Source organism: Felis catus, chromosome C1 (genome assembly GCF_018350175.1).
Source record: "Felis catus isolate Fca126 chromosome C1, F.catus_Fca126_mat1.0, whole genome shotgun sequence".
In the NCBI taxonomy this organism is placed as follows: Eukaryota; Metazoa; Chordata; class Mammalia; order Carnivora; family Felidae; genus Felis; species Felis catus.
The window spans coordinates 6834656-6861912 of NC_058375.1; the positions used below are offsets into that span (position 1 = coordinate 6834656).

Genomic DNA, 27257 nt, shown 5'->3' on the forward strand with positions numbered 1-27257 from the left:
TTATTCTTACTCCACTAACTTGTGAAGTTCAGCTTTTTCTTTGGGCCTAAACGTCGGCTCCAAAACACAGCGGCATTAGCCATCACGGCTATTTTCCCAGCATGCTGTGTTGCTGCAAATATCATAAAGCTCGTCACTATTTTCAAATTATAGCAGTTACTGAGCTTGCTGCCAAAGCTTTCTCTCCATCTGTCAATAAAGCAGCACAGGTATTACCATTTCAAAAGATTCACTTTTTAGTACTATGATAACTTTCTTCCAATTTAATTGGCTGCCTTTGAAATCCTATGTATTGTATTTCACAGATTACGAAGAAATTATCCCGGGAAGGGGTCCACATCAGACCACAGGCCCTAAATGCACCGACTTTATGGTTTCAAATCCAGATGCCATGATTAACCAGGCGGGGTGACCCTGGGCTCTGAGCCTCAGTTCCTTTGGCTATAAAAGGGGATAAAAACTGCTCCTTCCCCACAGACTTACTGTTAAGGAAAGTAATGGACATGTGGCCCACCACTTAGAAAGTACAAATAAATGGTACTGTTGCTTCAGTGGTCGTTGTCCTACCCCATCCCACTTCCGAGGACTCCCGTGGAGTCCTTTCAAGCACGGCCCTGTGGAGGGTGCTCCTGCCGGGTTATCCAGCACTAAACATTCTGGAAGAGTCCTCCGGGTCAAAGAACATTCCCAGTTCCGTGCCTGATGGTCCGCTGCGGCCTCTTTGTCTTTGTGAACTTTTCAGTGAACAGATTAATTTACAACAGTCCCTCAATGGCACTCTCCCTCCGAGTAATGCTTCCTCCCAGGTTCCCCGGGAAGGTGCCGGCTGCCGCAGTCCTGTAACAAACCGTAAGTGAGCGTCCCGGAGCATGGCATCAGCAGATGCCCAGAACGGCCACACCCAGGAGAAGGAACGGAAAGACGAAGGCGACGAGGGTAAGGGGGTAAGACCCTGAGAGGAGCCTGCTTCCACCACCAAGGCCACGAGGCAGCAGGACTGAATTCCCGATGCCGAGCAGAGGGTGCCAATGGCCATTACCTTGCCAGCAAGCCCCAACCACGAGCTGGGTTTCAATCCTGGATGGATGAAGCGGGTAATCTTCGGTCACAGAGAAGGGCTCGTGAGAAACACCGTCCACATAGAGAGTCACGCTCGGGAGCTCCACGTTGAGGACGTAGTGATGCCACTCCTCATCACAGACCTGTGAGAGGCCAAGGGAAAAACCAGGGCATGAAAGGTCTACCTTCCCTCGCATCCAGAGACAATGAAGGCAATGCAACTGGGGACAGAGACCAAGTCACCCATACGGAATAATGGCTTCTGAAAAAGGAAAGGAATTTCTTAAAACTCTGACGATAAAATACATCTCACTCAACCACATCCCACCCAAAAGGGCCAAGGCAACACTATCGCCTCTAGGACGTTCCAGACCAGGGGGAGGTGCCCATTCCTCATGTGACACGGCCCAGTTCTCTTCTGCCAATAGTCTGACACCGGGAGATTCTTGTATCCGCAGGCTGGACAGCCCCCCACTGAGCGGGCTTAGCCTGTCAAGATCCACGCCTTTTCTGGATCAAAATGAAAATCACCTCCCATCTCAGAATAAGCCATGCCGTAACTCATATATTTTCTTTTTCAGTTCAAAGGTGGTGATCTAAATATAGGTGAGCATACAGCTCAGAAGGCGTGATAACTCAAACTGTGTTCCTTCCCCATCATGAATGAGCACCCCCGACTTCCACCCCCCCTCCCCCCCCACTGCCGAGGGAAAGTGCTGTCGGCAGCCTCCAAGGTCCGTTTGGCCTGGCACTCTCTGATCTTTGGCTTCAGAGGAAGAGGCAAGTACTTGAGAACAGAGACAAGCAGAGAAAGAGATGGAGTGGCATAATGTTTTTGTTTCTTAAAACATTTTTTAAAATGTTTATTCATTTTTGAGAGGAAGTGCGCACGCACGTGCACACACACAAAACACGAATGAGAGAGGGGCAGAGAGAGAGAGAAGGAGAAAGGAACCCGAAACAGGCTCCAGGCTCTGAGCTGTCAGCACAGAGCCCAATGCAGGCTCGAACTCATGAACCGTGAGATCAATGACCTGAGCCGAAGTTGGGATGCTCAACTGACTGGGTCACCCAGGCTCCCCGTGTTTTTAAAACTGTATTTCTAGGGGCGCCTGGGTGGCACAGTCGGTTAAGCGTCCGACTTCAGCCAGGTCACGATCTCGCGGTCCGTGAGTTTGAGCCCCGCATCGGGCTCTGGGCTGATGGCTCAGAGCCTGGAGCCTGTTTCCGATTCTGTGTCTCCCTCTCTCTCTGCCCCTCCCTCGTTCATGCTCTGTCTCTCTCTGTCCCAAAAATAAATAAACATTGAAAAAAAAATTTAAAAAAAAAAAAATTAAAAAAAAAAAACAACAAACTGTATTTCTAAATAAGCTTAACCAATTTACACATTCTAAAAAATTGAACCCATTAAAGTTAAACAGACAGGAAACATCACAATAAATGAAGAAATTACCAAAGAATATCCGGCAGAGAAAAGCGGCTGCTCCTGAGTTTATTACAGAAAAAATCCAAACCTCTAACACTCAGCATACGCCTACTGCATATGCACGATATTTTTGTATGTATGTATATATTACATGAAATCTTTTTAAATGAAGGAATTGCATGGCAAATCACTTTTGAGGCTGGTAATATCTTAATTTTAGCTTCTCTATTTAAGACAAGTTCTATAATAAAAGCTCCTTCAGAAAGCAAATTATATTTCATATATTTCACCTAGCTCTCAAAGTACAGCAGGTTTCTGGGAGATTAGCAGAGTAACACCGTATTTGAAAGTCCATTTGGACTTTAGTCAAAAGTCCCTGAGAATATTGAGAAGACAGTAGTAGAATTGGGATAATTTTCTAATTTCCCTGAAAACTGGGTGATCAGGAGAGCAAAGCCCAAAGCTGTAGACAACACCTACAACACTCCTCAGTTCGGTGCCCGTGTGCACCCTGAGATACACGTAGTGGAGAAAAGCAATGGGGCTTCCGATCCAGAGGATATCATAGAGTGGTGAGGCCATACTTACCGGTTGAGATGCCTTACGACAGTAACAGAAGAGGGAGGCAGAGCCCTAAAACTAGAAAAAGGGTCATGCTATCCAACTCTCTCCTTTGAGAATGCAAAAAAAGTAACTGTATATAAAAATGAGGAGGAGGAAAAAGGATCACAGTTCAATCCCATATGAACTTTTCAAGAAAAAGAAAGCAAATGGACGGAATACTATCCCTTCAGACCCTGAAAGCATTACCTGAAAGATATTCCTGCAACAGACATGAAAACGATCATGTATTATCTCAGAACACTCCAATGATGTCAGGAAAGTGACACAAAACACAAAAGCACATAGATCAGGACCAGAGCAACTCAGACAAGAGCTGACGAATCAGGAATGACTTGGGTAAAAAGCGACAGGTAGAGAATACAGATAAAGAATATGAAGGGTCCCCAGAAAAGAAAGAGCAAAGCAATGACGGGAGAGGGCTAAGAACTATAACACCAAAAACTTGCCTGAAGTACCAAACTGCTTTAAACTATATACTAACAAAGGGCATACCACATATCTGGGAAAACAGACCCAACAATCAAGACGTGCATAAAATTAATTAGCTTTAAAAAAGAAAAAAGACACATCCTTTGGTCACCCAAACAAAAGAACCAAGTATCTTATAAGGGAAAGAAGATCAGATTGCCATCAGACTTCAGTAGCAATATCTTATGTCTGAAGACAATGGAGAGAGAAATTTTCTGTTCTTGTAAATCTTTTTTTTTTTAAATGTTTATTTTTGAGAGAGAGAGAGAGAGAGAGAGAGAGAGAGAAGGCAAGCGGGGGAGAGTCAGAGAGAGAGAGAGGGAGACACAGAATCTGAAGCAGGATCAAGCCTCTGGGGTGTCAGCAGAGTATGATGTGGGGCTCAAACCCATGGATCGCAGGATCATGACCTGAGCCAAGGTCGAAAGCTTAACCGAATGAGCCACCCAGGTGCCCCTGTTCTTATAAATCTTAAATATGAGCCAGAGATTTCATATCCAGCCAAACTGACTTCCACTATAAAAGCCACAGACAAACTATTAAACAAACATGAAAGAACTGAGGTTGTTCCCATGAATCTCTCCTCAGGACACATTCCCTACAACGCAGATGACAGAGACAGAGTGCCACAGAACTTAAACATACCAGGAACATCCAAACCCAAGTCCAATAAAGCCTTTAGACCACACTACCAATTTACAGGCTCTAAAGAAGACAGTGGCATGTATGTTAGATGGAGTACAACAATGCAATCAGCCAAATCTAAGCTATGGGAAACTCTGGGACAAAAAGCCTGATTTCTGTCATCAAATAAATTTCAGGAGAGAAGAGAAAAATCTACAGATTACAAAATAAACTCAAAAGGTATAGCAACCAATCACAGTCCCTTATTTGGATCCTGATTCAAATACAGGCTGTAAACATAAAAATACAGGGGTAACCCGGGTGGCTCAGTCCATTAAGTGTCTGACTCTTGACTTCGGCTCAGGAGGACACCAGAGAATCCCTCTCTGTAGAGATAAAAAAAACTAAAATCTAGTTAGGCCAAAATCAATGACGTTATAACTGAGATGTAATCTCGAATGGATGCTGTGACAGTGAGGATGGATGAAGCAGAGCAGTGAATCAGTGACATAGACGATAAAATTACAAAAAATAATGAAGCTGAAAAGAAGAAGGATACAAAGTCCAAAGATCACAATACAAGACTTAGAGAACTCAGCAACTCAAAGAGGAATAACATTCATAACCTAGGAGTCACAGAAAATGAAGGGAGAGAAAAAGGGGCAGATGGTTTATGTGAGCAAATTATAGCTGAAAACTTCCCTAATCTGGGGAAGGACACAGACATCCAGAAGCACAGAGAACTCCCATTAAATTCAACAAAAGCCAGCTATCACCAAGGCATATCATAGTCAGATTCACAAAATACACAGACAAGGAAAGAGCCATGAAGGCAGCAAGGGAAAAAAAGTCCTTAACCTACAAGGGAAGACAAATAAGGCTGGCAGCCAATCTGTCCACAGAAACTTGGCAGACCAGAAAGGAGTGGCAGAGTATATTCAACATGCTGAATGGAAAAAATATACAGCCAAGAATTCTTTATCCAGCAAGGCTGTCACTCAGAATAGAAGGAAAGATAAAGAGCTTCCCAAACAAAAAATAAATAAAGGAGTTTGTGACCACTAAGCCAGCCCTGCAAGAAACTTTTAAGAAAAATAAAGAGCTTCCCAGACCAAAAATAAATAAATAAAGGAGTTTGTGACCACTAAACCAGCCCTGCAAGAAATTTTAAGGGGGACTCTTTGGAGAAAAAAACAAAACAAAAAAGACCAAAAGCAACAAAGACTAGAAAGGACCAGAGAACATCACCAGAAACACCAACTCTACAGGCAACACAATGGTGCTAAATTCATATCTTTCAATAATCACTCTGAATGTAAATGGACTAAATGCCCCAATCAAAAGACACAGGGTATCAGAATGAATAAAAACACAAGATCCATCTATATGCCGCCTATAAGAGACTCATTTTAGACCTAAAGACATCTGCAAATTGAAAATGAGGGGATGGAGAGGTGCCTGGGTGGCTCAGTTGGTTAAGCGTCCAACTTTGGCTTAGGTCATGATCTCAGTTTGTGAGTTTGAGCCCCGCATTGGGCTCTCTGCTGGCAGCACAGAGACTACTTCAGATCCTCTGTCCCCCCTCTCTCTGCCCCTCCCTGCATGTTCCCTCTCTCTCTCTCAAAATAAATAAACTTAAAAAAAAATTATGAAAGTGAGGGGATGGAGAACCATCTATCATGCTAATGGATGTCAAAAGAAACCCAGAATAGCCATACTTATATCAGACAAATTAAACTTTATTTTATTTATTGAGAAAAAAATTTTAAATGTTTATTTTTAAGAGAGAGAGAGAGAGAGAGAGAGAGCCGGCGCGAGTTGGGGAGAGGCAGGGAGAGAGGGAGACACAGAATCCGAAGCAGGCTCTACGCTCTGAGCTGTCAGCGGGGCTTGAACACATGGACTGTGAGATCACGACCTGAGTTGAAGCCGGACACTTAACCGACTGAGCCACCAGAGTGCTCCCAGACAAATTAAACTTTAAAACAAAGACTGTAACAAGAGAAGGGCATTACATCATAATTAAGGGGCCTATCCACAAACAAGTCCTAACAACTGTAAATATTTATGCCCTCAACTTGAGAACACCCAAATATATAAATCAATAACAAACATAAAGAACCACATTGATAACAATACAATAACAGTAGGGAACTTTAATACCCCACTTACAGCAGCAGACAGATCACCTAAGCAGAAAATCAAGGAAACAACAGCTTTGAATGACACACTGGACCAGATGGACTTAACCGATATTTTCAGAACATTTCATCCTAAAGCAGCAGAATGCACATTCTTCTCGAGTGCACATGGAACATTCTCCAGAACAGATCACATACTGGGTCACAAATCAATCCTCAACAAGTACAAAAAGATCGAGATCATACCATGCATATTTTCAGACCACAATGCTATGAGCCTTGAAATCAACCACAAGAAAAAATTTGGAAAGACCACAAATACTTGGAGGTTAAAGAACATCCTACTTAAGAATGAATGGGTTAACCAGGAAACTAAAGAACTTAAAAAGTATATGGAAGCCAATGAAAATGAAAATACAACAGTCTAAAACCTCTGGGATGCAGCAAAGGCAGTCCTAAGAGGGAAGTATGTTGCAATTCAAGTCTTTCTAAAGAAGGAAGAAATGTCTCAAATACACAGCCTAAACTTACACCTAAAGGAGCTGGAAAAAGAACAGCAAATAAAGCCCAAAACCAGCAGAAGAAGGGAAGTAATAAAGATTAGAGCAGAAATCAATGATATCGAGGGGCGCCTGGGTGTCCCAGTCAGTTAAGCATCCACCTTCGGCTCAGTTCATGATCTCACGGTTTGTGAGTTCAAGCCCCACGTCGGGCTCTGTGTTAACGGCTCGGAGCCTGGAGCCTACTTCTGATTCTGTGTCTCCCTCTCTCTCCCCCTCCCCAACTCAAATTGTTTGCCTCTCTCCCTCAAAAATAAACATTAAAAAAAAAAAAAAAATCAGTGACATCGAAAAAAACACAAAACAAAACAAAACAGGAGAACAGAGCAACAAAACCAGGAGCTGGTTCTTTGAGAGAATTAACAAAATCAATAAATCCCTGGCAAGATTTATAAAAAAGAAAAAGGACCCAAATAAATAAAATCACAAACGAAAGAGGAGACATCACAACCAACACCACAGAAATACAAACAATAATAAGAGAATATTATGAGTAATTCTATGTCAACAAACTGGGCAATTGAGAATAAATGGATAAATTCCTAGAAACATATAAACTACCAAAACCGAGATGCGAAGAAATAAAAATTTTGAACAGACCCATAACCAGTAAGAGAATTGAATCACTAATCAAAAATCTCTCAATGAACAAGAGTCCAGGGCTGGATGGCTTCCCAGGGAAATTCAAACATTTAAAGAAGAGTTAATACCTACTCTTTTGAAACTGTTCCAAAAAAGTAGAAATGGAAGAAAAACTTCCAAACTCATTCTAGGAGGCCAGTATTACATTGATTCCAAAACCAAAGACCCCACTAAAAAGGAGAATTATCAAACCAATTTCCCTCATGGATGCAAAAATTCTCAACAAGATACTAGCAAATCGAATCCAACAAAACATCAAAAGGATTATTCACCAAGATCAAGGGGGATTTATTCCTGGGCTGCAGGGGTGGTTCAATATCCCCAAATAAATCAACGTGATACACACATTAATGAAAGAAAGGATAAGAACCACATGGTCCTCTCAATAGATGCAGAAAATGCATTTGACAAAATACAGCATCCTTTCTTGATAAAAACCCTCAAGGAAGTAGGGATAGAAGTAACATACCTCAATATCATAAAGGCCATACACAAAAGACCTACAGCTAATATCCTCCTCAATGGGGAAAAACTGAGAGCTTTCCTCCTAAGGTCAGGAACAGGACAGGGATGGCCGCTGTCACCACTGTTGTTCAACACAATACTGGAAGTCCTGACCTCAGCAATCACACAACACAAAGAAATAAAAGGCATCCCAACGGGCAAGGAAGAAGTCAAACTTTCATTCTTCACAGACAACATGATACTCTATGTAGAAAACCCGAAAGATACCCCACCCCTGCAAAAAAACCCGGTAGAACCGATGCATGAATTCGGCAAAGTCGCAGGATATAAAATCAACATACAGAAATCTGTTGCATTTCTATACACCAATAAATGAAGCAGCAGAAAGAGAAATCAAGGAGTCAAGCCCATTTACAACTGCACAAAAAACCATAAGATACTTAGGAATAAACCTAACCAAAGAGATAAAATATCTGTACTCTAAAAACTATAGAAGGCTGGGGTGCCTGAGTGGCTCAGTCGGTTAAATGTCCGACTTCGGCACGGGTCATGATCTCATGGTTTGTGAGTTTGAGCCCCGCATCGGGCTCTGTGTTGACAGTTCAGAGACTGGAGCCTTCTTCGGATTCTGTGTGTGGTGTGTGTGTGTGTGTGTGTGTGTGTGTGTGTGTGTGTGTCTAAAAAATAAATAAATAGAGAGATAGAGAGATAAAAGATTCTCTCTCTCCCTCTGCCGCTCTCCCCTGCTCACGCTCCCTCTCTAAAAGAAAAAAGCAAAAAACAACTACAGAATGCTTATGAAACAAACTGGCGAAGATACAAAGAAATGGGAAAACAATCCATGTTCATGGATTAGAAGAACAAATGTTCTTAAGATGTCTATACTACCCAAAGCAATCTATACATTCAGTACAATCCCTATCAAAATAATACCAGCATTCTTCACAGAGCTAGAACAATCCTAAAATTTGTATGGAACCAGAAAAGACCCTGAATAGCCCAAGTAATGTTGAAAAAGAAAACTGAAACTGGAGGCATCACAATTCCAGACTTTAAACTACATTACAAAGCTGTAATGGTATGGTACTGGCACAAAAACAGACACAGAGATCAGTGGAACAGACTAGAGAACCCAGACATGGATCCACAAATGTATGGCCAACTAATTCTCAATAAAGCAGGAGAGAATATCCAATGGAATAAAGACAGTCTCTTCAGCAAATCGTGTTGGGAAAACTGGACAGCGACATGCAGAAGAATGAACCTGGACCACTTCCTTACACCATACACAAAAATAAACTCAAAATGGATCAAAGACCTAAATGTAAGATAGGAAACCATCAAAATCCTAGAGGAGTAAACATTAAAAAAAAAAAAAAAAAGTTAAAAAAATTTGGGAGGAGGGCTGGGTGGCTCGGTGGGTTAAGCGTCTAACTCTTGGTTTCGCCTCAGGTCACGATCTCTAGATTCATGAGATTGAGCCCCATGTCAGGCTCTGTGCTGCTGGAACAGAGTCTGCTTGGGGTTCTCTTTCTCTTTCTCTCTCTCTCCCCTTCTGCCCCTCTCCCACCCACCTGTTTTCTCTCTCTGTCTCAAATAAATAAATAAACACTTTTTTTTAAAGTTTCAAAAGAAACAGGCAGCAACCTCTTTGACCTAGGCCACAGCAACTTCTTACTGGACATGTCTCTAGAAGCAAGGGAAACAAAAGCAAAAATGAACTACTGGGACCTCATCAAGATAAAAAGCTGCACAGTGAAGGAAACAACAAACCTGAGACAACCTACAGAATGAGGGAAGATCTTTGCAAATGACATATCAGATAAAGGGCTACTATCTAAAATCTATAGAGAATCTATAGAGAACTCAACACCCAAAAACCAAATAATCCATTGAAGAAATGGGCAGAAAACATGAAAAGACACTTTTCCAAAGAAGACACCCAAATAGTTAATACACACATGAAAAGATGCTCAACATCACTCATCACCAGGGAAATACAAATCAAAACCATAATGAGATACCACCTCACACCTGTAAGAATGGCTAAAATTAACAACTCAGGAAAGATGTTGACGAGGATGTGGAGAAAAGAGAACACTTTTGCACTGTTGGTGGGAATGCAAACTGGGGCCGCCACTCTGGAAAACAGTATGGAGGTTCCCCAAAAAATTAAAAATAGAATTACCCTACGACCCAGCAATTGCCAGTACTGGGTATTTATCCAAAGGATACAAAAACACTGATTCAAAGGTACACATGCATCCCAATGTTTATAGCAGCACTATCAACAATAGGCAAATTATGGAGAGAGCCCAAATGTCCATCAACCGATGAATGGATGAAGAAAGGTGGTTTATATACACAATGGAATATCACTCAGCAATCAAAAAGAAAGAAGTCAGAGAAAGTCAGTTATGTGAAAGAAGTCAGAGAAAGACAAGTATCATAGGATTTCACTCATATTTGGAATTTAAAGAACAGGACAGATGAACATAGGAGAAAGGAAGGAAAAATAAGATAAAAACAGAGAGAGAGTCAAACCATAAGAGACTGAAATACAGAGAACAAACTGAGGGTTGCTGGAGGGGAGGAGGGTGGGGCGATGGGCATTAAGGAGGGCACTTGTTGGGATGAGCACTGGTGTTCTATGTAAGTGACGGATCACTAAATCCTACTCCTGAAACCATTATTACATTATATGTTAACTAATGTGAATTAAAAAAAAAAAAAAGATTCTCTCCCTCTCCCTCCGCCCCTTGTGCACACGCTCTCTTGCTTTCTAATATAAAAAAAGAAAAGAAACGATCTGCTGTGATTTTAAAGGCAAGGTTTCCTCAGTTTACAGCGCCCCCTTGTTTCCTGAAATGCACCAATTGTTTTTCACGTGATACTTGCTTTTTATCACAGAAACTATTGGGAAAGCAGCTTTGCAAAAGATATGCTATCATCAAAAGGGATGTAACGTGACCTAATGGTGACACTGTAAACTCCCTCAAGCTAGTAGTTTGTGTGGTTTCTGAAAGATGTCAAGATTGCTGGCTCTCTGACAGTCTAAAATATCCCACGGCACCCCTAAATCTGCTGAAGCAACCCGGGGGCTCCTTGGCACAATTTGGGAGGCAAGGCTTTAAATAATGAATAAACATGGGGCGCCTGGGTGGCGCAGTCGGTTAAGCGTCCGACTTGAGCCAGGTCATGACCTCGCGGTCCGTGAGTTCGAGCCCCGCATCGGGCCCTGGGCTGATGGCTCAGAGCCTGGAGCCTGTTTCCGATTCTGTGTCTCCCTCTCTCTCTGCCCCTCCCCCGTTCATGCTCTGTCTCTCTCTGTCCCAAAAATAAATAAAAACGCTGAAAAAAAAATTTTTTTTAAATAAATAATGAATAAACAAATACAAGGGTCTCAATCCCAATTTTTCATCAAGTGCTGCAAATTTCAATAAACTACAACACAGTATTTTGAATTTAAAGCATATAATTTCTTTATATTAATACTGGATGTGTCAAATACAAACGTATAAAATGAAAAACGTAGGCTTTCAGAGGAAAGGAGTTCAAAGGATTTATTTGCTATCCTATAACCCACAAGTAATATAATAAGGTTGTTTTTAAACATCATCAGAAGAAACTAAATATGTACATTAAGACTATAGGTACTCGGGGCGCCTGGGTGGCTCAATCGGTTAAGCGTCCGACTTTGGCTCAAGTCATGATCTCGCGGTCCGTGAGTTCAAACCCTGTGTCAGGCTCTGTGCTGACAGCTCAGAGCCTGGAGCCTGTTTCAGATTCTGTGTCTCCCTCTCACTGTGACCCTCCCCCGTTCATGCTCTGTCTCTCTCTGTCTCAAAAATAAATGTTTAAAAAATAAAAAAATAAAAATAAGAAAAAAGACTATAGTTACTGTAACAGAACTGTGCCCAAAGTGTCTACATACATTGCAAACATTTTTTTATATTTTTATATTTATTCATAAATATAAATATACACTGCCTATAAATAGCTGGCCCCGTATGAAGCTGCAATACCTAGTTATACTCTCTGAAAGGTCATAAACCCGTGAGTTTTCCAGGCACTCACCTGATTCAATTTCCAGTGGAATTCGGCAGGTTTGTATTTCTTCTCTTCTGAAGGATCCTGGCGGAGGAGGAAAGTGAGGCGGCAGCCGTGGACGTAGAGTGAATAATGGTGCCGGTTCATGTCTGCCGAGAGAAATCCTCCTGGTAAGCTGCCAACTTAATACCCAAAGGAGAAATAAAAGCTATTTCCTTAATGGATTTTGAAGACACGGTTCTATCATTTATCCGCATAAATGAACTCTCCAGTCGGGCCAAGGCAGGGTTTGGAAACAGATACACTTGGGTTTTACTGAGAAGTGGGGCCCAACTCACCGAGTAAAACTAACCACCAAACGGCAGTACAGTATCTTGAGGACGGAGAGCCCTCGCACAGAACACAGAAAAATGTGTGTCACCAGGAGCCTTTCGGGGAAGAATAGGGGGTCTTGCTTCCAGCGACCACCGCAGCGGCCACTCAAGTACGACGCCCTGACTGCAAGATTAACGTACCTGTTTTGTCTGAACTACAGAGAATGGTCTCCTTCTTCCTGCCAAAAGGCCCATGCCTCATCCACACAGAAATCGTAAAAGGCTCTTTCGGGTTGACAGAAACGACACCATCTGGGATCCTCACTGCTTGGGTGCCGTTGAACTCGAAGACCTGGTCACTGTCGTGGCCGTTGTCAGTGGGGAGGCCGACGGTCCAGTTCAAGGACCCACTTGGGGACGGGAGCAGCTCGGTGGTGCCAGACGCAGCGCCTAAGCCGACACGGTAACACTTAATACGCACAACGTGAAGGACTCGGAAGGTAGAAGTCTCGAGGCCACACTAAGGGCAACATCCTATCTTCCAGTTACACAATTTGCTAGCTTCTGCTTATGTTCCTTAAAAATAAGGGTTTTTATTTTTTTTTAATCATAAATAATAACTGTGGATATTTTTGCTTAAAGGAAAAAAGGGGGTGCCTGCGTGGCTCGGTTGAGCATCCAGCTCTTGATTTGAGTTCAGGTCATGATCCCATGGTTCATGAGATCGAGCCCTGCACTGGGCTCTGCACTGAGAGCATGGAGCCTGCTTGGAATTCTCTCTCTCCCTCTCTTTGCCCTTCCCCCTCTTGTTCTCTCTGCCTCGAAAAAAAAAAAACAACAAACTTTAAAGAAAGGATAAAAGAAAGCATTACTTGTAATCCCACCCAAATATATCCACTATTTAAAAAAAAATTTTTTTTAAGTTGGCTTTCTACCCAGCGTGGAGCCCAACATGGAGCTTGAACTCACAACCCTGAGATCGAGACCTGAACAGACATCAAGAGTAGGATGCTCAACCAACTGAGGCATCCAGGCACCCCCCAAATATATCCACTATTAACATCTGGGTGCAAACACTTCCAGTCTTTTCTCTACGAATATACACATTATAAAAAATAGAGCCCTACGATGTATAAAGGTACACACATTCCCATTAATATTTTTCTATAGCATAGTTTTAAATGTCTGAGCATTTCACTGCACCGATATACTGTGACTTATTTAACTGATCTCCTTGGCAAACACTGAGACTGTCCCCACTCTTTTCTATGACAAACCCTGCCTTCACGAGGACCTCCGTGTGATCCACGATTATTCCCTTAGCATCAATTCCTAGAAATGGAATCAGTGAACCAAGGAACATGAAAAAAATCTCCAGCTGTCGTTACACACTGCCAAGTTCATTTTTCTTTTAAATGTGCCCACGGAAGAAGACTTTGGGAGCTCTCCCCGTCACCTGGTCCTCTGTTCCTAGGAGCAGCATGACCTCACATACGACCTCGGTCAAATGCCAGTGCCTGCCCCTTTCTTCCTAAAAGTCAGAACTTCTCCCCCTCCTCTCCCAACTGAATTCCTCAGTAAAAATGAGGTCAACACCACCTCCTTGGTGGGCCTGATGGGCACACTGAATGAAGGAAACATACAGAAATGTAGAATGTGCAGGAAGCACTCATGGGGGAAATTCTTTCCATTCTTCCTTCCTAACTGTAAACTGTTCTGCTGAGAAAATGTTCACTTAATGCCATAAAAAATCATGGCACTGGAGAGAGAAAATAAATCTTAAACGTTACACTTAAATGTACATAGTTTAAAACATGTCCCAGACCTCTCACCTTCCGTGTAGATTTCAGTACGTGACTATTTGGACCCAGAGTCAGGCAACACGGAGAATATTAACCATCAGGGTAAGCCAGCAGAGGATAAACTCTTTCGTTTTGCATATTCCAGTTATGTAAGAAATCTAGGTGCTCAATCCTACAGGCTGTCTCAGGCCGGTGGAAAGACGGGAAAACGCCGCCTGCAGAGCTGACGCCAAGTAGCTCCTGAGGCACAAAATACCCTCTGAGCACGGCCAGCTCATTTCAGTTACGGGGGTTTCGTTGCTGGCCAAGCGGCACACTCTTCCTCGGCATTTTCCACGACAGGCATCCATACCTCACCTCTACCTCATTCAGATAAACCGGAAAAACACCCACAACTATTGGTGAAGACGGAGGGCAAGGCTTTGATGGGATTCGTAACCATGGGGTCTCTGGATTTCACCTAATGTTTGTGGTAAACAATCTGCTGAGACTCAGAATTAGACGTGAGTGTCCGTAGTTTCGGCTTTCTACTTCGCGTTTGCCAAAAGCTATTGCTTTATCTGTATTTTTTCCTTCAGTCCTTAGGTGCAAGGACATTCACTGAGCATTTCACTCATTTCAAACTCACTCTACTTACATAATCCCTCTCTTGTGATTATCCTCAACGTATGTTAGAGAAACACTTTCCTCGCATCACCGGCTCCTAAAATGCACACGCATGTAACGCTCTGAACAGGCTGTAAGGGGTTTATGTACCTCCTGAAGCCCATCCAGCATGACAATTAGCCAAGGCAGTAACAGCCGTGTCAGAAAGTCAGAGTCTGTTCCGGTTTAGGGTTATAAACAACCCCCCCCCCGCCCCCCGCCAACACACACACTCTCTTCCATCTGAAAGGGTGTCTCTCGCCCTCACCGAAGACCACCAGGCCCCCTTACCACACAGCCGGTGAAGAGACTGCTCAGAGTAGGTGTCACGGTCACAGCCTTTCCCGATGTGGCCGGTCTCCAGCTCTACCGTCGCCTGCACTGAGGCCACGGGTTCGTCGCACGTCTCCAGGTGGACATTTGGGAAGAGGGCCAAAGAGCCCGTGCCAGGCTCATACTCGATCCTCTTGTTCCATCCTGTGTGGGTCCACAAATCCGGGAAGGAGGGAAGGAGGGAAGGAGGGAAGGAGGGAGGGAAGGAGGGAAGGAGGGAAGGAGGGAAGGAAGGAGGAAGACTCACACTTTAGGGCCCTCTGGTATGTGACGTGTCAGAACAGGTGTGAGAGCAGAAAGGAGAATGAAGCTCACCTTGCCACCCGGGGGTGCAGGTGGGCTTGACGCTGACCTTCACCAAGACGTCTTCCGCTGCCCTTCTCTTCCCGCAATCGTAGGCGGTGATGGTCAGCTTGTACTGGTGTTCTTTCCCATAGTTTAGCTTCTCTGTGTTTTTTATGTAACCTTCCAGAGGGGAAACAAACAACAGTGAGAAGGCAAAGTTGTCCTGAAACACAAAGCACACCTGCTCTGGGGCACCTGGGTGGCTCAGTCAGTTAAGCATCTGACTTTGGCTCAGGTCATGATCTCATGGTTCATGAGTTCGAGCCCCGCATCGGGCTCTGTGCTGAAAGCTCAGAGCCTGGAGCCTGCTTGCGATTCTGTGTCTCCCTCTCTCTCTGCCTCTTCCCCAGCCACAGTCTGTCTCTCTTCTCTCTCTCTCAAAAATAAATAAACATTAAAATATTTTTTTGGGGGCGCCTGGGTGGCGCAGTCGGTTAAGCGTCCGACTTCAGCCAGGTCACGATCTCGCGGTCCGTGAGTTCGAGCCCCGCGTCAAGCTCTGGGCTGATGGCTCAGAGCCTGGAGCCTGTTTCTGATTCTGTGTCTCCCTCTCTCTCTGCCCCTCCCCCGTTCATGCTTTGTCTCTCTCTGTCCCAAAAATAAATAAACGTTGAAAAAAAAAATTAAAAAAAAAATATTTTTTTTAAATAAAAACACAAAAAACAAAGTACATGCGTTCTAAGTGTTATAAACACGGACACGGAAATCAAACTGATGCTCGAGATAATTAATGCTCGGTCTTGCTTTCCTGCGCTTGAACGCACACTAAATCCATCTTTAAGGGCTGTTGAAACAGAAGGAATGAATCTACACAATTCAACCTCCATTTATTCTTATAGTTTTTCTTCTTTGGTTTTGTATGTGCTTTAAGATTAAGTAGTTAACATATGAGAGAATAAAGAAAAGTAATTCCAGTACTTCAAATACTAAATACTAGATGAAGCTGCATTAAATATTTCTTGCTCAAAGATTTACTCTGTGTGTGTGTGTGTGTGTGTGTGTGTGTGTGTGTGTGTGTGTCACAGAGACAGGAAGAGAGAGAGATTCCCTACCCCCACCTACTAGAACAGAAGCCTGCTTCTGAATATGGGTACAGACGTCTGCAAAGTGTTTGCAATGTCCGTAATTTCATCAAAGATTCTGGACTGTGCATTAACAACAGAGACACTGCATCACCATCAAGAGGCCATAACCTAATAAAAAAAAAAACTGAGCTCCAGCATGAGTTCATTCTGCTCAATTACAAAGGACTGGAGCACCTGGCAGTAAGGCAGAAACCTTCGTCTTCAAGATGAGACAGAAGATCCAAATCTAATGGAGAGCAGAAGACAGACCAACTAAAGGTCAGTCTTTTCAGATGCACTTTGATAGAGAAGTGAGAAGGTACAGATTAAAAACATGTTAGGTGGGGGGTTTTTTATTAGACCTTGGCGGAAGAAGCAAAAATAGGGCGCCCAAAAAAAGAACCCATGACTTCAGGTGCCAACAAAAAGGCTTTCAGGGGACAGAGTGAAAAAATATTTATCTGAAACTCATACACCATTAGGTCTCTGCTATGAAATGAATACTTGTCCCCTCCAAATCTGAATGCTGAAGTCCTAACCCCCAATGTGATATTAGGAGGTGGTGCCTAGGGGAGGAACTGAGGGTTAGATGAAGTCGTGAGTGTGGGGCCCCCATACCGGGATCCCAGAGGGCTCTCTCCCCGCTATGTGAGGACGCAGAGAGAAGATGGCCACCTGGGAACCGGGACTCGGGTCCTCATCAGACACTGAATCTGCCAGCACCTTGATCCCGGTCTCCCAGCCTCCGGAACAGTGCGAACTGTTTACTGTTTGAGCCCCCAGCTCATGGTACTTTGTTACAGCATCCTAAAGGGATGGATGAAGCCGGTCTCCAATCTGAGTTTCGCCGACGTGCAGAACTGCCAATGGACCGTCACCTTGGTGAGGAAGGCCTGTTCCTCTGACTCACCATCTTTGTCGATAGCAAACGGCACGTCTGGAGTGACGACTTCATAGCTGCATATCTGGCTGAACTGGGGGGAGCAGTCAGCGTCCACGGCCTCCACCCTCAGGATGCTGTCATACTGCTTCCCCTCGATGACGGTCGCTTTGTAGGACTTCTCCTTGAACACAGGTGCATATTCGTTCACATCGTTCACCTGAATATGGACAGTTGCTCTGGAAGAAGAAGAAAAAAAGCTGTGTGTTCGGTTTGTTTTTTTAACCCAAAGTACACCAGTTCTGCCCCATTTTTATGTTTCCTTTTGCTAGTATCTTATTTCATGAAGTTTGTATGATGGAGAAAAAAATTACACTAGTCACTGTTGTTATTTTAGCATGGAGAGGACTTCAGAAAGTTAAAATAGGAATTTAAGTTGATTCTTCCAGGTCCTAGGAGTAAGACGGCTGGTAAAAAAAAAAAAAAAAAAAAAAAAAGGCAGTAAAATAAGAGACTTGGAGACTTGGGGTTTTCTTGACAATACGGGACAGGGCATGCAGAAGGGAGATAAACTAGATCAGACAAAATTAGACCCAAAGGAAGAAGGAGTAAGACATAGAAGATGGGAAACGTGGATGGGGAGTCTGATCAGGAGCATGGAAACCAATCCCGTCCCGCTTCTAGGGAATGGAGACAGCTCGCAGCCCACTGTTGCCCATGACCCACTAACTGATCCAACAAACGAAGGTCCTCCAAGCGACCTCAGTGCTCCCTCCCTGGCTGACCCCGTGCTGCCCTTCCACCTCTCCATCTTGGGCATGAGAAAACTGAGGCACCACAGACTTGGCTACAAAGAGAGGAAAGGGTCAGTCTCAGGGCTATTGATCCGGGCGTGTTTCTGACTCAGACAGGATCTCTGACCCACAGAAGGCTTTTTCAAGGACAACAGTAATATCGCACAGTGTGAAAAGGATGAGGAGCAGTTCTCTGGCACTCAGCACCCCCAGTGTGCACCGAGACCCTCCACACCCAACGCCGCACATCCTCCTGACCCTCACGATGGGTCTCGTGGCAGCGTGCCCCCCTCTCCCTAGCCCAGGAGCCAAGTAGAAACCGAGACTCAACAAGACGAAACTTGCCCCATGCCGAAGGGACAGAAAGTGGCGGAGAAAAGACTGGAATTCTAAATCCAGGTCTAGTTCAGAGTCCTGTCTGTTCCACGAGCAGTTCTCAAAGGATATGGATATGAACACGTCCAGGATGGGGCGCCAAAGTCAGCCCGCTCCCACCAGCGTGAACGAATGCCCTGCCTTTTGAATTTGCAGGAAGAAGAAACCTAACAACAAAATATCCTCCTGGAGGAAAAGATGGGCTTTCCCAATTTTCAGTGTAGAGCTCTAGTTTCTGTCATTAGAGCGCTGGGTGGGATAAAACTGCCCATTCATTTGCTTATTCGACAACTAATGCTGCAGGGTAATAAACAGACAGGATTCCTATCCTCAAGGAGCTTACAATTTCGGTGGAGAGCCAGAAATACCTTCTGCCTCATCTCTAAGAACACAGAACGTCTCGGGGACACAGAAAGAAAGCAAGGGTCAGTACTGCTTTCTTCGCACGCGCTCTCTCTGATCAGCTTACTTACTTATGAGACTTTTTCGCGTTGGCGCCATCCGGCCCCTGGCCGCAGTCATAGGCCTGGATGGTGAATGTGTAGTCTTTCTGTAGTTCACAGTCCAGTTTCTCTTTTGAGCGAATTATTCCCTCGCCAGTGGACTTATCCACTACCACTGCATCAAAGGGGACATTCTGCCCATGAATTTTAAATCCACAAATCTCACCTAGGGAGTCAAAGCAGCGCAGGTTAGAGTTTCTGCCACCCGGAGTCTGCGTGCTCCCCTCCCCCTTCCCATACCTCCCCCCCCCAGAAAAGAAATGACAACAGTTCGGCAGCCAGGGGTTTAGAGGGTCTGTGGACAAAGCAAGGGCACTGTGCTTGGACAGGGATAAGTTCTGGGGCTTTAGTAAAAAGAAGCATGTTCTCGCTTTCCAAGCAACTTGCTTAACTTTGCATCCATTCATGCAGGAATACAAAAGAGAAAAAGAGAAAACATAGACAGGCATTTCACAGGAGTACTTATTAGGACGGCTCCAGGGTAAAAGTGGTCTCATTAGCAAACAGCCATGGCCTGGTAACGCAGAGAAACTGTCCCCAGCTACTGGGGACAGCCGGGCAGCGATTTTGATTTGGACCAGAGAGAAGGCTAAAATGCAGTTAAGTGTCGAGAGAGGAAGGAGGGTAACATAAAAGGTTCAGCACCGTAATTACAGAAATTCTGTCCAAAAAAAAAAAAAAAAGTCAAAAGAAACAAGTCTTCCTGTGCAATGAGCCTGGCTAAAATTAGGGAATCAAAACAAACTACTAAATGAGAAAGGTAGAAATACCAACTTTTCAGGCATCCATTTCAACAGCTATGGTTTACTAGGAAGATCGGTTCCATCACAGGGAGGGATTTGCTAGACTTGCCTTGGTTTCCAAAGCTAGCCTATCAGACCTGCGAAACAAGCCTGCCTGGGGACATCAGGACATCAGCACCTGGAAGTTGGCTCACAAGCTTAATGAGGGGTGAAATCTAGGTTTCCATTCTTGTCGGTGGGAGAACATTAAGTCTTTTGATGTATGCGTAGATGTTCAAAAAAAAAATGTATTTCATGTAAAAATAAGGCTGCACTCTTCCAAAATTACAACTCCTAGAAAATGGTCACAAAGTGAATCTCTTAAGTTCAATTAAGAAACAAATGTACAGTATTATCCGTACAGTTCAAATGGATGTCTGATTTCTAGATATTTCTAACCAAGGGTTTGGTTACATACAATTTCCATCAATATATTTAAAAATAGAAACAAAGTAGGAGAATAAATCAGGGTAAAATAGCATGACAGTTTCTTCTGTTTAAGGGCTGATTCCCAATTTTATAAACAAAGTTAGTGGGTTAATATTCATAGGAGGGATAGAAAGAACCCTTTATCACCTTCTTTGGTGACTGTCACCTCAAAACTCTCTAAAGGGAGAAAAGATAAACCCATGTCAGTAATGCAGGAAAGAATAAAGACGGAACAATAAGGAAAAAAGTCAAAGATGCACATATTACACAGAAAAGCTTGACATAAATTCAACCATCAGCTCCGGGCCACTCGTAGACTCCCAACAGCAAAACCGGACCCTCGGCAGCAGAATGTCTCTGAACGCAACTTACCACAAACCACTATGTAATTTTGAAATTACCCCGACCTATAGGTGAAATCTGCTATAAAGATTGATTCGTAACGCCCTCAGGTGTCGTTTGGACTTTTCTTCTAACCAACACTTTCACGGTAACGGTTCATAAGTAAACATATTTGTTATTTTACAATTTTCGGATTTTTCATTTTCAAACTAAGTTCTTGCGGCTCGATTCTGGTAACACTCAACTCAGCATGAGACAAGAGGAAACCAAAAACAAACATTTGGAGCAAAGGGTTTGGCTAAATAACAAGGGCTTAAGGAACCCGACCAAGGCAACTAACGTAAGCCACCCCCTCTTGCAACCGAACACGTGCTTCACCGCGACCTGAAACCAGATTCATTGCTAGCTTTGGTGACGCCACAATGATCACGGCTTCTAGTGAAAACGCTGTCCTAACAAGTCCGCACAAGTGGTGCCTGCTCACCCCAGGGCGGCTGCAGACGAGTTGTGTGACAACGTGCAGAGGCCAGGAGGTCAGGAGGGGACAGAGCCGGCTCACTGGGGCATCTTCTCTCCACAAAAAGCATCGTAGCCTGAATTCTCTTGCCTTTTAATGGCTTTACCATGTATCTGTATACCCACGAACAGTGTTTCATTTTGCTTGTTTTTAAGGTTTGAAAAATGCTATCACGTGGTAGGCAACTTTTGTGACTTGCTTTTCCCCTCAGCCTTGTGCATCTAGGATTCATTCACCCCTGTCGGCGGAAGGCTATAGCGTATTTCTTTCCGCTACTATGTTCAGCAAGAATCCAAGGAGTTCTGGCAGGTCAAGTGCTTGAGACACCGCCTGGCTTAAAGACAGCACCCAACAAATAAATGTTTGCTCTTACTGTAATTATTTTCCATCCTGTGACTATACCGTGATTCCAGTTTCCTGCTACTGAACTTTCTGTGGTAGAGATTTCTAACCACGCTTCCTGCTGTCGCCGTGGGTCTTGTGCTGCCCAAAACAGGAGCCACTAGGCACGTGGGTTAAAATTAAATTTAAATTCATATTAAAATTGAATAATATTAAAAAAATCAGTTTCTCGGGGCACGTGGGTGGCTCAGTCGGTTAGGCATCCGACTCCTGATTTCGTTCAGCTCACGTCATGGCCTCATAGTTTGTGGGTTTGAGTCCCGCGTCGGGCTCCATGCTAACAGCAAAGAGACTGCTTGGGATTCTCTCTCTCTCTGCCCCTCTTCCACTCGCTCTCACTTGTATGCATGTGCTCTCTCAAAATAAACAAACAAACATTGAGAGAGAGAGAGAGAGAGAAACTGGTGGTCCAGATCCGCATAATCTGAGTTGGCATAACTGACTGACTTGAGGGTGCCTTCCCGACAAAGGCCACTGTACAGGTTAGTGCAGATTTAAGACCCCAGGATGAGGTATCTGACTTGGATAAGGCTACCTACATAGTGCACTGCTTAATAAAAGTATAAAGACACTCATTCAAGCAATGTCCTTGGGACTGTTTCTGATCATGAGATTATCATGAGAAGTGGAACTGTTTGCCAAAAGATGTACACTCCCTAAATCTCTCCTTCGAGATACCAGGCTGGGAGGAGGGAGGAGAACTCAGAGAGTAGGAAGGCGATGGGGTGTTTTAATTTTTTTCTTAAAAAAATTTTTTTTTTACATTAATTTATTTCTGAGAGACAGAGAGAGACAGAGCACTACTTGGGGAGGGATAGAGAGGGAGACACAGAATCCGAAGCAGGATCCAGGCTCCGAGCTGTCAGCACAGAGCTTGACGTGGGGCTCAAACCCACGAACTGTGAGATCATGACCTGAGCTTAACCCACTGAGCCACCCAGGAGCCCCTGGAGTGTTTTATACTTCAGTTGTCCGGGGGAGGTTTCGCTGATAATGTCTGAGTAGAAACCAGAGGGAGCTAAGGAAGCAAGCCACATGCTTATCTAGGGAAGAATTTCAAACAAAGGGGACAGCAAGTGCAAAGGCCCTGAGGCAGGCCTGGGCCTGGCCTGGCTTAGGCACTACTGCAGTGGCTGAGCAAAGGGGAGAGAAGGTGAAGCCAGACGAAGATGAGTAATGTGAAGCCATGGCGGCTGCTACAAGAAGTGAAGTTTGTCCTCCAAGTGAGAAGGAATGACTGGAAAGTTTTATGCAGAGAAAAAAATCAATACGGTTTATATTTTAAAGAACCCAACTGGCTGCCATGGTGAAAATAAATCAAATATAAGCAGGCAAAGGGGCTGTGCTGGCTGGCTCAGTTAGTAGAGCATGGGCTTTTGATCTCGGCGTTGCAAGGTCAAGCCCCATTTTGGGTGTAGAGATTAGTTAAAAATACAATCTTTAAGAAAAAGATATGTGTATCTGTATGGCAAAAATGGTTACTGGAGTAACACAGGCACGAGAAGCTGAAAGCCAGAACCAGGGGTGTGCAGGGTGGTGAGAAACAGTCAGATGCAGGGTGTGTTTTGAAAGGACGGACAATACTGTGGGATTATGAGCGAGAAACCCAAGGATTAGTAAATTGCTTTCGGCCAACATGGAAGAGAAGGTCCGGATTGGGGAATGGGAATCCGAGCTTCGGCTGTGAACATGCATGGGTATTACAATTTGTTACAGAACTGCATCTCAAAGGTAGGAATGTCCAATAAAAGAATATACATTGTTTCGAAACTCACGTGTGTCTGGGCTGCTCTCTGAAAGACTGGATCTATTTACAATGAGCACAACAAAAGTGTGTACTTGTCCTTTCTACAAATCCGTGCCTGTCTGGAGTATTAACGGAGCTACTTGAATAACGGGCTATACCAAAAGTACGTGGCGCCTCTAGTCCACGGGTGCTTATTAAATTGCTGGCAAGCTGGGTCCTTCTGCCTAGAATGACTTGAAAAACCATCTGGCCAGAGGGCAGCATGGGCCTCACACTCGGGCGGACATGGGCTTTCTCGACCGTGTGACACTGCACGTTGTAAGCCTGCCACGCTGTCACCTGCAGACCTGGCGGTATACCCACTTGGCGGGCCCACCTCTTTCTTCCACGCACAACCTCGGTTTCAATGAGGGAGACCGGCCCGAGGGCAGCAAGGTGAGGGGCAAGGAAACAAAGGAAAATACTGCAGTCTTTCAGACGAGATGTGGTAAGGGCCAAACACAGGCAGTCTCAGGAGGAAACGTGGGGGATTTTCAGGACCGGCAGGGCTTGGAGACCAGCTGGACAGAGAGAGGGGTCTGGGGTCACTCCCTGGGTTTTGGCTGATGGTACCAGTTAAGGAACTAAGGCCCAGAGGTCTGCTCCACTTATTCTCACCAATTCCCTGCTTGTTTCTTAGCTTGAGTATTTAAAAACATTTTTTTCATGTTTATTTATTTTCGAGAGAGAGCACGAGCCGGGGAGGGGCAGAGAGAGAGGGGGAGACACAGCATCGGAAGCAGGTTCCAGGCTCCGAGCTGTTGGCACAGAGCCCGACACAGGGTTTGAACCCGTGAACCGTGAGATCATGACCTGAGCTGAAGTCAGATGCTTAACTGACTGAGCCACCCAGGCGCCCTTTGCTGGAATATTTTAAGGCCAGACTTTAATGCATACAATGTTCATTAGACGGACTTTCGTTAACAGAACTACAGCAACGTGGCTCAGCCAAGAAAATTAACAATTCCTGAGGTATTTTTACAGTATCCAACTACACTCAGTTTACGATCTTCCTCTCCCCAGCCAGAGACCAGGTTGTTACGTTCTGTCCCCATTCTTTTGGGAGCTGATGTTTCAAGTTGTCATAACCCATTCTTCCCTCTTTCCTCCGTCCTTGTGCCTACAGCTCTATTAGTTACATACACATGACAGCTACCTACGTGTATTACACGTGTCCCATGGCATCACACCCCGGGGACTCTGCCCCTCTGTGTTCCCAGGGCTTCTCCCCTGGACTCAGCCTTCCTCAGCCTTTGCAAGGAAGGACCTCTCAAAGTTACGTCTCCCACTCTATTCTTCCTGCCCCGCCCCTTCCCACCCGATTCAGACCACCTACTACCACTGCTCTGCCAGGTAAGCCCGCAGAAGCCCTTCTCTCTTCTTGTACACAGGGCCCCACCAGCATTCCCGATGTCGTCTTCAGGTGTGCTGGCCTCTGAATACACAGACCTCTCTTCCCTGTCATTCCCCAAGAGCATCCGAAATAGTCAAAAGAAGTTTACTGAAGCACTTTTTTTTTTTTAAAGCAAACCATAAAAACAGAATGACAGATAAGCCCAAGAAAGTATACATTTGACTTCTCAATGTCCAAAGTCACGTCCAGGGTTCCTGGCTCACAGTGGTAGCCCTCCCTTTCCCGTTGAGAAACCTCGGTTTCAGGCTAGCCCCGCCTTCTCTCCACATCTTCTTCCAAACTGGAGTATGGCCCCGCGCTACACGCGACACTGGAAGGGTGTCTCTAGCCCATCCTACGGTCTCCCAGATCCCAGGGAACCCTGCCCTCATATACACTCCTTATGTAAGTCACTAGTGCCGGCTCGGACAGTTAGGGTTCCAAGAGAAAGGGGACTCCGGTGAAAAGCCATCATCAGCAGCTCGTGGAATTGACTGCACGCCAGGGAAAAGGACGTGGAAACAGCCAGAAGCCAAGGCGGGGACAGAGACAGGACTCCCAGAGCAAAACAGCCTGGGTGGCTGGGATACGACAGCAAACAGCGTTAGTGTCTTGGACCCTCTGCTCAGTGTTCTCCTCCAAGAGGGAAGCATCTGGTCGGCCCAGCCTGGGCTTGTATGCGCTTGGCTGGAAAAGTCGGGGTCATGCACTGTGGATCCACCAACCTGGACTCGGTGGGAAAGAGGTCAGGGGCCGTTAAGAAGTTGAAAATGGACATGTGCTGAGCAGCAAGTGTCCACCACGATGTCCCTGCCAATCCCACTCTTGTCCCTAACCCACTTCTCTCTATGCGGCCCTGGTGCCCATGCTCCCAGGCTGACCCTGATTTTCAGTGACTTCTGACTTCTTTGCTTACTGGTCCAGGCTCATTTCTGGCACAAGCTCACATGTTGCTCAGATCAGAGCAGTTTTCCAAGACGCCTTAAACGTGCCGCTGAGCAACAACCACCACACCCCCAAGGGTCACCCTGCACAACCCGTGGACACCGCCCTGGCGGCTCCTCACTGGCTACAGTAAGGCTCTCAAACGTCAGCGTGCCAAGAACAGCCTGAGGAGCTTGTTAAAAATGTGGTTTGTCAAGCTCCAGCCCCAGAAACTCTGACTCAGTAGCAGCTCTGGGGTGGAGCCCAATAATCTGCATTTTTAACGAGTGCCATCTGATGGTTCCAACGCAGGCAGGCCGTAGTCTACACTTGAGAGACGGGCCTGTCCGTGGCTTCCGAACCTCACTGTCTGGTTACAGATTTCTCAGGCTCTCCTGGAGGCACAGATTCAGCCGCGAGGACACCTGCACTGGACGCACGGCCTGGGCGATCCGGACACGGTGTAAACCCACATGCGCAGCACATCCCGTCTACTCAGCCTGGCAGCAGAGATCTCGTGGCCCCGAGCGGACTTCAATCCTCCGCTCCTGTGCCGGGCGCTCACCCCGCCCACTGACTATTCATCCCTCCCTTTGGAAGCCCCTCTGTTTCCCAGCCTTGCTCCTATTTTCCCCCTACCTGCCCGGTGTTCATAAGCTCCACCCACCCTAACGCCCACTTACTTCTGTACCCTCTTTAACCAACCTCCTGTTGCCTTTTTAGGACGCCAGTCCAGACTGGGTGTCGCCTCCCTCACTGGGTATCTCCACTTAACTCTTTGTCAATGCTGGTTCTGCTTTCTCATCTAGATTACCGGCTGCTTTGGGAACAAGAACGCACTTTTATGCTTTTTTATATTCTCTAGGAGATCTGGCACGGCTACCTAATATTTACTGATTACTATTCCAGACCTCTCCTGGAGGCATCCAGAATGAATTCACTCTAGTCCATAACTTAACATGGAGTTTCTGTCCTAATGTCCAGATACTTAAAACCATTAACTCAACGGGGGCACCTGGGTGGCTCAGTCGGTTGAGCGTCCAACTTCGGCTCAGGTCATGATCTCACGGTTCGTGAGTTCAATCCCCACGTCAAGCCAGCTGCTGTCAGCACAGAGCCTGCTTCGGATCCTCTGCCCCCCTCTCTCTGCCCCTCCCCCATTTGCACTCTTTCAAAAATAAATAAGACACTAAACAAAAACCGCTAACTCCATGGAGTACTGCCTTATTTTGGGCTGAACCACATGAGATTTCTGGCACTCCATTTTTTCAAATATTTGCTACTTTCAATATACAAAAATGGTGATTTCATTTGGCTTAACTGAATACATCCAACTGACTGCAGCAAAAACGTCTGCCTAGTTGCACATGTTAAAAAAGCCAAAGTGGGTGGTCATGTGCCACAGTCAACCCCACAGGCCTCATCAGGACACATGAGTCACACGAACTGCACAGAATACAGAGAAAAGAATCACAGATCTGTGTTGGTTCTAATTAAATATCAACAAAGATAAAGTTCCCATTCGTGCCCTGAAACTTCTTTCGGATTCTCTTCGTATCATAATTGTT

General features: G+C 45.0%; 1 protein-coding gene across 5 annotated transcripts in view; it reads right to left on the reverse strand.

The window, feature by feature from the left end:
* Window positions 1-27257, reverse strand: part of CLSTN1 (calsyntenin 1) — an 88494-nt gene that overhangs the window by 10325 nt on the left and 50912 nt on the right. For 2 of the 5 annotated variants that reach the window (XM_023258085.2, XM_023258083.2), the window contains exons 3-10: window positions 20473-20502; window positions 19085-19280; window positions 17473-17681; window positions 15469-15618; window positions 15112-15297; window positions 12575-12823; window positions 12087-12208; window positions 1040-1202 (exon numbers count right to left, since the gene is read on the reverse strand). In XM_023258085.2, the coding sequence (XP_023113853.2) occupies window positions 1040-1202; window positions 12087-12208; window positions 12575-12823; window positions 15112-15297; window positions 15469-15618; window positions 17473-17681; window positions 19085-19280; window positions 20473-20502 (1305 nt within the window). Of the gene's footprint in view, window positions 1-1039; window positions 1203-12086; window positions 12242-12574; window positions 12824-15111; window positions 15298-15468; window positions 15619-17472; window positions 17682-19084; window positions 19281-20472; window positions 20503-27257 lie in introns of all 5 variants that reach the window. The other 3 variants (XM_023258086.2, XM_023258084.2, XM_019836106.2) reach the window with 2 other exon arrangements.